Source organism: Vicugna pacos, chromosome 16 (assembly GCF_048564905.1).
Source record: "Vicugna pacos chromosome 16, VicPac4, whole genome shotgun sequence".
NCBI classification, from domain to species: Eukaryota; Metazoa; Chordata; class Mammalia; order Artiodactyla; family Camelidae; genus Vicugna; species Vicugna pacos.
Window position 1 is genome coordinate 3,592,383 of NC_133002.1, and position 14,357 is coordinate 3,606,739.

At 37.5% G+C, this 14,357-nt stretch overlaps 1 protein-coding gene across 3 annotated transcripts in view; it reads left to right on the plus strand.

The window, feature by feature from the left end:
• The window catches only part of VMP1 (vacuole membrane protein 1), a 105,586-nt gene extending 91,706 nt beyond the window's left edge, over window positions 1–13,880 (plus strand). For all 3 annotated transcript variants that reach the window (XM_006217997.4, XM_015250958.3, XM_072940242.1), the window contains exons 11-12: window positions 10,270–10,372; window positions 11,485–13,880. In XM_006217997.4, the coding sequence (XP_006218059.1) occupies window positions 10,270–10,372; window positions 11,485–11,628 (247 nt within the window). In that variant the 3' untranslated portion in view covers window positions 11,629–13,880. The remainder of the gene's footprint in view (window positions 1–10,269; window positions 10,373–11,484) is intronic.
• Window positions 13,881–14,357: the final 477 nt, after the last annotated feature.

Below are 14,357 nucleotides of genomic sequence, written 5' to 3' on the forward strand. Positions count from 1 at the left end.
CTGTGAAATGGCCCAGCTACATGTGATACCCTAAAGTATTCCTTTGGCCTGTGGAAGTTTTAGTACGGTATGTCATCCTATGACAGTCCTAAGGTCCCAGAGATAATGTAAACCCTGTCGCAAAAATTTATTGTCATTTTAAGAGTAAATAATTCCCATCGCTGAACTAGAAATAATTTGTAGGTTTATTTCTTGGACAGTTCTGGAAAGCAGTCATTAGGATCTCTGGGCTTAGGGGACGGTATCCCTGTTGTCTATTCCTAAATCAAAGGGTTTGTCTAGTTATATATGGAAATTGGAACAGATGTAACGAATCAGTTACATATTCTGAGAGAGGTTAGAATAGATAATAGCCTTGAGGAGGAGGCCTTTTGGTTTATGGTGTATTTGGCAAAGAGACCAAGAAAGATTAGGCATGTAATGGAGTTTTCTCAATTTGGTATCCTGGGTTGAAATAAGTCAGAGGACAGAACCAAAGAACCAGGGAACTTTACAGCTTCAAAGGCATTACATTCGTTGCAGTCTTTTTTTATTTTTTCATTAAGATTTAAAACTAACTTTATTTAATTTTAGATTTTCTCCAATGAGAGCGACCTGGAAATGTTTCTTATAAAGCATGACCAACTTTAAAAAAATGACATGTTCCGGGTATTCTCACCAAATAGAGAGGATGAGAATTCCCAGAAAATAACATTAAGCGTATGACTCGCAGCAAACCATATGCAGAACATGGGCTCGTTGTCAGGTTGCCAGGGTCTTATTGGAAGACAAAGTCCCCAGTTTTACCACACAGGAAAGTTTCCGTAACTCAGTCATGGAACTCGGGGGATGGGGTTGGCTGCAGCAGGGACTTTCTACCAGATACAGAACGTTCCATGCTCTTCTTTGCTGTCTCCTGTTTCTGAGTTAACTTGACATTTGACCTCAGAGTCGGATTTGCCTGTGGCAAGAGAGATCATTTTAACCAGTGAGTAATTAAGTGCTTGAATCTTAATGTTGTTTCTTGTTCCTTACTCTGTGACAAGTGGTCAGAATGAGCTCTATTGGCCTGGACTTTTTCTTCTAAAGAAAAGAAATCTATCCTCTCATTTTAAAATATAAAATGGTTTGTGTGCTTGGTTCTCTTTGGCTTTTTTTTTTGATCACTGTAAGAGAGTCAGAAAAAGTTATGGACACAGGAGACACACACATTTGTATTAACGAGAAGAGGGTATATATGTTGAAAGCCCCAGCAGCTGAGACCCAGTTGTACATTCTGATTTTAATGTAGTCTTGTGCAGTTCAGGAGGTCGGGGTGTAGTTCAGCTGGTACAGCGCATGCTGAGTATGCACGAGGTTCTTGGTTCAATTCCCAGTACCTCCACTTGAGAAAGGAAAAAAAAAAGAAACCAAAATGCCGTTCCAGTAGAAAACTCCTTCCTTTTTGTGTCCTCTTCTTAGAGTTGATCTTCTTTTTTGATTCTTAACTCTTTTATATTCTTGTTATAGATATTGGGAGGCAGCATAGATAAAGGTTAAAGCAAGAACTCTGGAGTTAGACTGTAAGGTGAGAAATGGACATTGTATTAAGAAGTTACTATTAACATAACTAGAGCATTTCTGTAAAATGATGAAAACTAAAACTCAGCTGTATTAGACTACACAGAACTATTGGATAAAGGAAAAATCAGGCCAAGGTCGTGCCTGACACATTTTAAATGTTCTATAAATATTTATTGACTAAATAAATTCATGTATTCATTATTAGGAGAGACCTCTGTGTATTTTAGGCTGAGGGAAATATTCTGGTAAAAAGCTGGAGATGAAAAATACAAACAAAATAAAGAAAAGGCGTGGGTTGAAAGTTAGCATTTAGTAAAACACTCAGTGTGCCAGATACTTTACCTACATTTTTCTGATCCCTAACAAAACCTGTAAGCTAGTATCACTGTATAGAAGGGGAAACTAAAACGTATCTAAATTCATGTAAATGATGAGAGATGTAAGGAGATAGGATCAAAAGCCTGAGTGGATTGGCTTAACCACGTCCTTCAAAACTGGAATGAAGATTTCAAGATCTTTTGAGGAGCAGACGGACTTTGAGAGAATGCCGAAGAAGGCAGTGTGGCAATTTACTTTCAGTGGGGATTTGGGTGAGAGTGCTGTGCTGGTTTGAGATGGCTTTGTGAATTTGTTAGGGAGTCAGCATGAGTTTTTCCTATCCGCTCTTTCTTCTCATTCAGACCTGTCTATATCTACCTGGCACCGCTGAAACTAGTTACTACTGGTGTTACTTTGAGAAACCTGCTGGGTTCCATACTCTAAGTTTGTGAAGGTTTATATGCATTTTTTTCTGTCTGATCACCCTTCTAGATTAAGTTCATTGAAGGCACGCATCGTGACTTTTTTGTATTGTAGACTATCTGCTGCATTTAGTGATTTTCTGCCTAAAGGTTGGAGTAACTGGATTTTTCTTAGATGAGATTAAATTCCAGTCAGTACTGTCACTTTTTTTATCCAGTCACCATCATGCCACTTTGAATGATAGAAAGGCCAATGAGCTTCTGTGCCGTTTCACCTTAAATTGAAAATTCTTCAAACTATTCTTTGGGTCCATGGGTCCCTGTTGCTGATTTCATTCTTTCTTAGAACTCGGAGGGGCATCCAGCCAGCCGCAGATTGATTTGTCACCATATAAAGCTGCCATCAGCTGTCATTTTCTGTAACTGAAAGCAGTTGATTTTCAGCAGGGTTTTGTTTTGGCAGCCAGTCACTTTTACTTGGTTCTTACAGACTACTTCTTTAACTCTGGCCTCATTCATTAACATAAATGCCTGTTTGGTTCCTACTACTCAAGTCTACATTCCGAAATGAGGTTTTGTTTTCAAAAGCTTCCCTTTAATGATAGAGTATTTCAAAGAGTAGCTGCTAATTATAAGGAGATCTTAACTCCATTCTGATTCTTATAGAAAACAATTCCAAATGTTCAAAAGCAAGGGCAGTTGCGATTTTTAAAGAAGCCTGTGATAGAAATACGCTGTGAGGCAGTAGAAACAAAATACCTGACGTTTCTAGATAAAGCAGTGGTCTTCTTATACACAGCCACTAAGAAACTGATGGTGTCATGTGTTTATAATACTATTCAGCACACAATGGACTAGCTTGAGTGCAAAAGAGGTTTTAATAATTTGAAAGGGGCACAGCTGTGAATGAAATTCAAGATGTTTTAATCCCAAATTCTAAGGTTGAATCACAACGAATTTTAGACGGTGCCAGAGGCTCTCTATCAACCCAAACTTGTATATATGAGAAAGCCCTAGATTTTTTTAGTGTAGCACATAATTTTCGTTTTGAATTGATTTTTATGTTGGGGCACTATTTGAACATCCTGAGATGTAAAAGGAACTTGGTTTGGGTCAGGCTTCCACACTTCAGATCCAAAAGCAAGTAGAATATATCAGTTACCAGTTTTTTTCTTATAATTATCAGCTTCAAAGATTCAGATTCACAACTTAGTTAAATTTTAGTCATATAGGAATAATAGATCCTGTTTCTACTAGGTTAAGTTGATTTGCACCTAGCACTAGTTCATTTACTTGTCATATTCCTGGATTAATTAGGTATCAATTTCTCTCTCTCTCTCTCTCTCTCTCTGTCTCTCTCTCTCTCTTTTCTTCTTTCTCTAATATCTGAGGACTGGAAGGCTGTAAATATTAATGGAAGTCAGCATGATGGCCTTTGGCTTCTTCAGAAAGATTGTAGGATAAATTCTCCCTCCTCCTCCTTGCCCGCCTGAGCTCCAGAGCAATGGACCTCAGGAGGAAAGACAGTCCCCCCCCTCATTTGTAGGGCAATCTATCATTGTTGAATCAGGCCGGTGTCTGAGAGCCATTCTGAGTCACTATGAATAGAGTTGTAGTATTGGTCAGGCCCCAGGGAAACTGGTGGTTAAATACTGTGAGAATCTTTATCAGACAGGAAATGACAACTCATTAAAATACTAACCGTTAAGCCTGTTTAGATCGCAGCCTCATTGCAGGGGGGGGGCAGTTGTATTTAACTCTACAGTGTTTGACTAAAAATGTGCACATTTCTGAAAACAAAGAATTATTTATAAGGCTTATCAAGAAAGAGAATTGCTAGTCTGTCTTGTTGCTGAAGCACTGAAGTTCCTCGGTACTGTCATTGCATCTTTTGTTCAGAAGACAGATCAGCACGTAATAGAGGTGGAATAGGGAGAGGCTTTTGCTTCATCCCTGAGAATGTATCCTGCTAGTACCTTACTGGTAAAGTTCAGTCTCTTTAGCAGAAGTCTCTGTTAGCTTCAGTCTGGAAGAGTCTGTTTAGGGTTCTACTTCTCTGCTCCCAGACCAAATCTCGGTTGGTAGACGAATTCTCTAGAGTCAGAGGATGAATTTGATCTGTTGATTTACATACAGTGATCCTCAATCAAGAAAATGCTGAAGAGCCTGATGTTCATTTAAAACATAAATATAAGTTTAACTGTGGGCACAGGATTTCATTCTCTTGATCTTTGTCTATCTAGATTCTTTAAGGCCCTCTTTACACCGGCCTATGAGAGCCACTGTAAAGAGTGGGAGGATGAGTGAAAAAGAGACACCTAATCTGGATCTTTCTTTTTCTCTAGTATGTTACCTAACAATTTTGCATTGAGTTGGCCGGCTAACTAAGCCTTAAGATATTTTTGACCTTTTGGGAACAGGGTATTATATATTTGTACCCCTTGCAGTTTAGTTTCAAGGTCTAAACCAGTGGTCTCCACCATCAGAGTGGGACTAAAATAGAACTTCTATTTATTTTCGTCTTTTTTTCTTTTTTGCATATTTTTGTAATGTATGTAACACTATGGTAGCACACACATACATATAGTTTATGTGGCCATACGTACATGGAGGATGTAGCTCACCGTTTGTCTGATCCTCATGTCAGAATATCACATATTATTACAAAAGTAGGCTGAGGTAAGAATAGGAGTTCCACAATACATAAGGGGCCTATAGTGGGCATGCTGCAATTTATTGTGTTTTTTCTATGCCCTATTAGTCAGAAATATTTACTAATGATAACATAAAAGCCATCATAATTATTTAAAGTAGCAATTTAAAACTTTTATTTAGATTTCATCTTCATTTTATCCAGTAATTTCTATTTGTGCATTCTGCTGTTTGCATAAGTAGCATATACATAAAACAAAAATGTTTGCAGAGCATTGGTCTAGACTCTCCTGCCCTTAAAAACTGCTTTTGGTACTATCACAAAGTACTGGTCATTAGCATTCTACTTCAAAAGATCTCTTCTATGTTTTCTGAATTAGAGCAGCAGTAGAATTGATTAAACCCTTCTTTCCTCTTTCTTCTAATACTACCCTGACCTGAATCTTATTCTAAAACATTTTCTCACATTTATAAACTTTCAGTGGTTTGACTAATCACACCCTGAGAATGTTATTTAGACGATTCAGTTAATCATCAGAGGGATGTTAAATAAATCAGCCTCAAAGTACTGCACAAATAGTGAAACGAAGGTTAAAAAAAATTTTTTTTTTTGCCTGCACTTTTTTTTTTTCTAAGAAAGAAAGATAAAGGTTTATTGCCCTGTAGACTTACTGTGAATCTGTGTCACACAGTATGGTTTCTGGAAAACCAGTGATGTAACTTATGTGATCACATTAATGCTAAGATCCTCAAAAAAAGTGGTTAAGAAAGGAACAGAGCCTTTATTAAATATTTACTTTATTAATATCTGTTTTATTCCCTTAGGTATTTCAACTGCTTCACCTTTATATAAGCCCTTTGTAAACAGAGCTGAACAACAAGACAAATCAATTTTTTTCAAGTTTATATTCTCTCTATTAAGCACTGTGCCCCAGTTCTATGATGGCACATAGTAATTTTTTAAAAACCCACATCTGGCTGGAAAAATCCAAACAGAATCATGAACAGGAAAATTTCAGGTCATCTAATAGCAAGTCCTAGTTTGATGACTATCTCCATGATGGAGAAGGGATTCAAAGTAAATCAAATGGTGTGTTTTTTGTATCTGGGGAACCAATTTGTGTGAGAGTTACATGATTTGAAAGGAGTCCCTTGAAAACAGAATAAGAATGACCGATGAATTTTTGTAATGGGTGTATGCTCAGGACTAACCAACAAATGAAAATTTATGCATTGTGGATGAAAAACTGGAATAATCACATCACCCACTCTCTGCAACTTCTGCCAATTGTGATGCTTCCTATGGAAGATTTTCTGGCTTTTTGTGGGAACAGAATGCAGACCTTTATTTATAATGAGTCAATATGGGGAGAGTTCAAAAATACAGATTTCTTATCAGATAAGTGATTTCCAGAAACAGAGTCACATATGCATTAGAAACTGTAAAAAAAAAAAATAGACTTTTGTTTGCATATTGGTCAGGGCCCTCGACGGAATTTTGTAAAGCAGTTTGTCTTGTTTGTGTTTCAACACATACTTGGGTCTATGAGCATGGCAAAATAGTGTTCCCATGGAACCATTTTTGAGCTCTGGGTGAGTTTAGACTTCTGTGGGTTTTTTCTTTTTTCCCCGTCTTTTGTTTGTATTTTCTGAGGGCTTTTTTTTTTTTTCCTTTATTAAAATCAGTAACAAAAGCTCAAAAATTGCCATTAGAATAATTTGCTGGAAATTAGTTTCTTCTAGAGTTATATTATCTGAAAAGTGTTTGTGCCAAGAAAATAAGTATCAAGATACTGCTGCTATCCACAAAGCTGCGTCTGCCCACCATGCTGAAGGTCTACAGCAATGAAAAGTAAATGAGATCAATTATTCTTGCTTTTTTCCCCTTCTTTAAGGCTTTTTTCACATAGAGAAAGTGGCTATTTAAAAGCCAAGTTTAAGCACTGACTGAAAAATAGTTCTGTGTGTTTGTTCTCCGCCTACCTTATGTTCTTCTGTATCACAAATCTGTAATACTTTGAACTTAATTAGCACCTATTGGCAGGTGGAGAACTTCACCCACTCACTGTGGGTTGAGATGAGAGTCCTTAGCCAGGTGCACAAGGTACTTTGAATTTAATGGCTTTCAGAAAATGACATTTAAGTTCTTTCTTAAGCTAACTATAAAAAGACACTGAAGGAAAGCTGTATAGCTCAGCAGTAGAGTGTGTGCCTAGCATGTAAAAGGTCCTGGGTTCAATCCCCAGTACGTCCAATAAAAATTAAAAACTAAATAAACTAATTGCCCACACACACACAAATAAACTGGGAGGTGGGGGGAGACACTGACCTGTGATGCAAGTTATTCCTCCACATTTTCCTCATGTGTGTACCTTAAATTAATCCTGAATGTCAGAATGAACTCTTACTTCTGTCTGCTGCTTGAAAATAACTTGAAGGATGAAGTTCTGACATGGTGTTATTATTTTCCTTAAATGCATGTTAAGAGTGAAAGCTGTAATTTCCATTTTTATCTGGGCCATTACTCAAAGAGCTTTAGTTAAGCTCTCAAGAATTAAGAAAACTATAGTATAAGAATGCTTTGTACAACCTGAGGCATGTGTGGCCTAAGCCATTGTTTGTAGACATAGAGAAATGAAAATAAGACTAAAATTTTGATGAATATATTTTAAAAATTAAGAGGTAACTCACTATGTAACACTTAATACCTAGATTTCAAATATGTTAACTTTTTAGATTTACTTAGATCATGTGGCATTTGTTCATGATAGTTTTGATTAATATATTGCTATAAAAACCTTTAACTTCTTCTCTGTTTTTAACTGTTCCTAGTCTCTTATGAGAAATTACATCTCCCATTCCACCACCAAATCTCTTCAAAGCTGGTAACATCATACATACCATAGCACCTTGAAAAATTAATTTCTGCATTAGCCCAAGATAATTCTTTGAAAGTTACACATCATGTAAATGTATCATGACACAGTCTCTATTAGCTAAATAGTAGCTCTTAATGGACTTAACAATGGCAAATCATTTACATTTTCCAGTTATTTTGAAGGGAGTTTACAATGATTGTTGCCTGTCCCTTCCTCCTTCCCTTAAGCAACAACAAGGTAGAACCTTTCTAACATTGGCTATGGTTCTTAATTTTCCCTTTAAATAATGGCTTGACCCTGGAGCCCTAGAATGACTTGAGGAAAACTGTAAGCCATATTTCTGCTCAACTCTAGTCTGAAGTCAGACATCTGAAGAAGGAACAAGACATATATAATGGAATCCATCTCTTGGAGGACATCAAAAAGGGAATTTTCAAGTCATTTCTTGTACAGCCTAGCTGTTCAGATAAGCATATAATCATTTCAGCCTCTAAATAAAGTTTTTCTTAATTTAAAAAAAATGACATAAGGTATTGTTATTAAGGGTGAATGAATTGATTTCTGAGGGAAAGATCTTATAAATCTACAGTCTTCAAAGCCAATCTTGGGCATTTATTTTACTAGGTTTTTCTTTTTATATTCGTGTGGTTTATTTCAAGTGTAAGTGGATGAGCTATTTGCATTCCTTTATGTGTTATATAAGAAACTATTCAAGGAAAATCTTTTAAAGTGAAAGTTTGTCCTATGGTTGCTCCTCTGTAGAAGAGTCATTACCGACTGGTAAACAGCAACGGAGCTCAGAGACAGCTCTTCTGGGTTTACACTACTAATATAAGGGCGCTTGAAAGTCTGTGAGAGGGAGAGAAGACTGTGGGTTAAGGGGCTTTGCCCTTCTCCATCTTCGATGTCTGTCATATGGGTCTTTTGGAATCATCAGTGCAGTCATTGCCTCTACTACGTATGTCTATTCAGGCCTTTTTACATATACTTCAGTATTTATTAAAGGACTTTTTAAACAACTTCATCCCACACCGATCTCTTGTCCCTTCAGTTTCTTTGGAAACTTCTGTACCAAAAATGGAGAAATTTAGTACTGATTTGTAAATTCTTTGTTCATAAATTAGTTCGTGTGTGTTTTGAATCTACATAATGATTTGGACATAGCCCATTGCTTGTAATTTTTTTCTTTTCCCATAGCACCAATTACAGTGTTGGATACAAAACAAGGACTCTATTAAGGGTTTGGTGGTTGATAATTAAAAGGATCAAAGAAAAGTATCAGCCAGGAGTTATATACTTGTTAACCTCTGGTAAATATAGTAGCCAAAAATTTCTTTTCCTCTACTCTTGCTTTTTGTTACAGAAAGCAGCAGTTGAATTATTGTAGGGAAAAAAAGGAGGTGAAATTAATTTAATACTTACTTTAAAAGGAGAACATATTAAGCACTGTTGCAAATATATAAAATACCTTTTGTTGGCCCCAGGAAAAAGGTTGGGCTCATTTAGCTTTTAGCCCAATTATGACAGATGAGAAAATAAAGGGTATAGAAAATAGAGATGTTTGGTTTTCTAAGTTGCCCCCAAGTTACCTTTTTTTTTTTTTAAATGCCTGCAAGCATTTCTAAACCGGGAGCCCGATGGCTGCAGTTGCCAAACCGGTTTAACAGCGCTGCCTCCACGTATTCTAGGTGAGAGGGAGCTCCGAGCACATAAACTTATCAGAGATCACCCTGAGATCCCAATCATCTCAGAACAAGTTGTTTAGTAATGTACTGTAGTTTCTGTGCAAACCGTCTACCATAAACCACGAAGTGATTCAAGGTTCATAGTTCTTTCTTTGTTCCTTTGTTAATCACTGACTTCTGACTAGTGGGAGGTGCCTCCCAAATTTGCTAATGCATTCTTTTTGGATAAGGATGACGCACAGATTGTCCTAATAAGGACTTGGATTGAGAAAGGACCGCCCCCTCTGAGAAGATGGGACAAGTCAGAGAGAGGGCGGGCAGTTTCTTTTTCAACTGGGGATGACACAAGCATAAGTCATTTCCTTATTAATCGGTTCAAACCAGTTCTTACAGGAACTGGTGGTGATAAATGTGAGACTTCTCAGAAGTCATTCATTTTATTCTTTGTACCACACCAGGGTGCAGCATCAGCCGGGCTGGCCTCACTCTGAGAACTCACTCCTCTGCTAGAAGGGACTCTCAGCCCCTAGTTTCTTCTTAAACACGTTGGTGGGAGAGATTTTTCTCCCTTATGGGGTTGTTAAAGGATGGATTTTTATCCACTGCAAAGAGCTCCCAGGGTTTTGCCAGCTCTGCTGATTGTACTTTACTTTTCCTCTATCTAATCCCTGCTTCTTGAGTCGAGGCGGTAAGTGGATTTTTCTTTAACGTTTTTCCTGCTTTTCTTCCCAAATGTATCTTTTTTCCTTGGGTTATTGTACCCTGCTTCAGTGCTGTCCCCGGCATAGGTCCATCTCTGCAGAAGCCATTCCAGGAATACCTGGAGGCCCAGCGGCAGAAGCTTCACCACAAAAGCGAAATGGGCACACCGCAGGTGAGACTTCCCTCTGCTTTCTCCTTTCCCCACCCCGACGGTTTCAGGCTGAAATTACATTCATAGCACTCCCTGGCATTTTTAGGCAAATAGAGTAGATAGAGGTTTGTTTGTCTGTCTTCTTTAACAGAAGTGCGAGGTTCTGTTTACTCTCTACTGGCAAATTTGTCTTTGTCTGAATCAGAAAATGTGATTTCTCTTCTGTACATCTTCTCCCCAAAACCAGGGTTGAGCTAATGGAAAATAATAGGTCTGTTACGTAAAATGAGTTTGCTTCTTGATCTTAAATGATTGATTAGCAAGTAAACTTTCCCAGTGGATTAAAGTTAAAATTTATTGCATAACAAAGTGTTGAACTTAGTGAGGTCCTTTAAATATCTTCCTTCATTTTTACTCTAGTTTTCTTTTCATAGGTGGAAAAATCTTTTTTTTTTTTTAGTGGAAATCAAAGCTGTTAACATAGCTGAACTTAAAAACTTTTAAATTAAACGAAGCCTGCCTGTTCTATAAACAGCTCTGTGGCAAAAGGAAGTGACCAGAAGAGGATGAGTAGGCAATGACCTGAAGTGGGAAAGTTGAAGGAAGCATAGTTTTAATTTTTGTGTGTTTCTTGTTTGCTTTTTTATTTGAAGTCCTTGCACTCTTTATGTGGCCCTTTGCTGCCCTCAGTAGACCAAACATGACTTCAGAAATAGATAACATTTATATTTTAAAAGCTGCTCCTAATACTGGAGATATAATATATTTACATATATATATTATAAAAGTATCTTGACACTACAGTCTACAAGTATCTACGGGGTTACTTCAGGTAGAATTTAATCAAAAAAGAAAAACAAGAAATGACCTCACTCTTGTCCCCCTAAACTATGTGAATCAACCTGCACTTTATATCCAACAAAGTGAAATCTTATTAACTCCGTATAAAAAGGCCTGAATGTAGATTTCACAGTAGCTGAAAACACAAGACTTTTCGTTTTTAATTGTTTCGGCTTTATAGGTTCTAAGCTCCAAGTTCTCCTTATTTTCATTAAAACATGGTAGGTAATCCTCCTTTTACTACTGAACTAATGAAGCATTTCTCATGGGTTGTTCTGCCTTCATTCCTGCAGGGAGAAAACTGGTTGTCCTGGCTGTTTGAGAAGTTGGTCGTTATAATGGTGTGTTACTTCATCCTGTCCATCATTAACTCCATGGCACAAAGTTATGCCAAACGAATCCAGCAGCGGTTGAACTCAGAGGAGAAAACTAAATAAGCAGAAAAAGTTTTTAACTGCAAAAATTAATACGGACGGGTTCTGCCTTAAATTGGGAGGACTCCAAACCAGGAAGGAAAATTCCCTTTTCCGACCTGTATCAAATTTTTTTTTCCCCCTGAAAGCAGTTTAGCCCATATTTTGCACTGACATACTTTTCCTTTGTGTGTTAAGGTAAGGTATCCACCCTCAGTTCAATCCAAGTTGTATTTTATTAGGGTGGAATGTGATGGTCAGCAGCAAATTTAACAGAAACTGGCCTTCTATTTGTTACTTTCAAAGGTCCACATGGTACGATTAAAGAATTCCGGACACCAAAAAAAAAAAAAAGTTCCTAATACGTTAAATATGTCAGGCTTTTCTGGTTGTAACAAATGACTTCTTTGTTTTTCTAAGTCATCAAAATGTATATAAATTATACTAGATTGGATACCAGTCGTGCATGTCTATCATGGTAAAATTTAATATGCCATCCTGCCCAGTCTTTCCCACCTTTGAAAAAAGGCCATTTTATGATGCGTTGCACACCCTCTTGGGAAACTGATCTTTAAATTTTGAGACAGTATAAGGAAAATCTGGTTGGTGGCTCACAAATGAGCTGACACCATTTTTTATTCTGTATATTTAGAATGAAGTCATGAAAAACTTTATAAAGACACCTTTGATCATTCCAAAATTGTGTCCGTTTTCTTGAGCGTTTTGATTTTTTTTTACTTCCTTTTAACCTCTACCAGCTAAATGCAGCCTTACCAAATTCACCTACCACCACAATTTCTTAAGCCTTTATTTATTTGAGTGAAAGAGCTACCACTGAGGCATTTTTTGCTAGGATGGGACTGCTCAGTAGCTACACGCTGAGGAAATGGCGCCTTGGGGACTGGCGTATTGAGGGGATTTCTTTGTGAAAACAGAAGAGATGATAAAGGACACTGGAGAGAATGATAACTTTAAAGAAAAAAAAAAGACCTTTCTCATATCCATTTTTAATTTAGCACTTACTCTGGTTTTAACAGACAGAAATTTACTTTTATGTGTAACCTAATTTTCTTGTCTTCAGTGTGTGTTTTGTCCTTATGTGATTTTACCTCTGGGATGTTTCTGGTTGAACTTGCTCATCTTGTTTTGCTTGGGAAAAAAATAAACAATTTTACTTTTTTCCTTTAGGAAAATTGGTACTGACAATTATGTTGAACGTAGAATTGGGTTTAAATGTGAACAGGCCAGAAATGCCTGGTTTGTTTCATCAAATCCTGCCTGAATGTCCGCTTGTTTTGCCTCCGTCGTGACATCTCCATGGCTGTACCACCTTGTCGGGTAGCTTATCAGACTGATGTTGACTGTTGAATCTCATGGCAACAGCAGTCGATGGGCTGTCTGACATTTTGGTATCTTTCATCTGACCATCCATATCAAATGTTCCCATTCAAACATTACCCAGCATCATGGTTTACAAGTTTAAGGGGAAAAAAAAAAACTGGTTCTTATGTCTAGTGGCACTTTGAATCTTTTATGCCATGATATTGCGGTAGTATCAAGAGGATTTATTGGAAGATTGGGTTAGTCTCTGTGAGCAAAGCTAAATAAATAACGGACAAGCAACCTGCTTTGTGGGTTTTGGAAAGGTTACTTCTTAACGGTCTTTCTTCTCTGCCCAGGGACCTTCTGGCCATGTGGCTTTTAACCTTGCTTGAAAAGCAGTAACCGAATGCTTTATCTTCTATAGATTCACATTAACCAACGTAAGTTTTTAGATTCTTCAGGGTTAGTGTGTTTCTAAATCAGCTTCCTGTTGTGTTTCATCTCCTTCACCTGCATTTTATTTGGTGTTTGTCTGAAGAAAGGAAAGAGGAAAGCAAATATGAATTGTACTATTTGTACGAAATCTTTGGGGTTAGTTGGTAAATTTATTTCAGGGTAAGGTATTCAAAAAAAGGAAGACTTTTTTCTTAGGCTGAAGGTCTAAATGATTATAATACATTTGACGCATGATAACGGCTTGTTCACTCTTTCAAATGAATTTGCTTTGAAAACAAATGAAGAGCAGCTTTCCTCTTCCCTCCGCTAAGTGTCAGGTGTGGCATGCGCAGCCGATCCAGTCGACCCTTCTGTTCCAGCGGTTGGTTTGTCCCTTTCTTTTATCCACCAGAGTGAATCCCAAAGACGTACCTAGTTAATTCCAGCTAACTGGAGACCAGAAAATTTGTAAATGAGTGGTTTGGTATTACTGCAAATAAAAAAAAAGGGCCTGGGAATTCTTTTGATTCCATCTCTACTTTGTTTAAGTGTCATTTTCTGTCTTAAACATCTGCAGCGTCTTACCATGTGTCAACTCTCAGTTGCTATCAAGCACTACAAAACCTTGCAACACAGCCTCAGTTTGCACACTTAAGTCCTGAGGAGCACCTCCAAACAGTGTGAGGTGGGAACACGCAGTGTTTTCTATATTCTCTGTGAAACCATAAGCTGGAGTGTGGAGCTTAGAAGAAAGGGGGAATATTAATTTCATTTGGATAATGGCCATTATTTCCATTCTCTGACAAATCCAGAAGAAGACAAGGCTAGAAGTGACATTTCTGAAACACACTAGTTAATTCAGTGTACGTAGTGGCAAGTGCTCCTTACAAACAAACATGGCCTGTGTTCCAGGGTGCTCTGTGCTGTTTGTAGCTTTATTTGGGCAGCTTAGGTTTGTCTGCTTTCACTAGTTACTCAAAGTGATTAAGCACAGA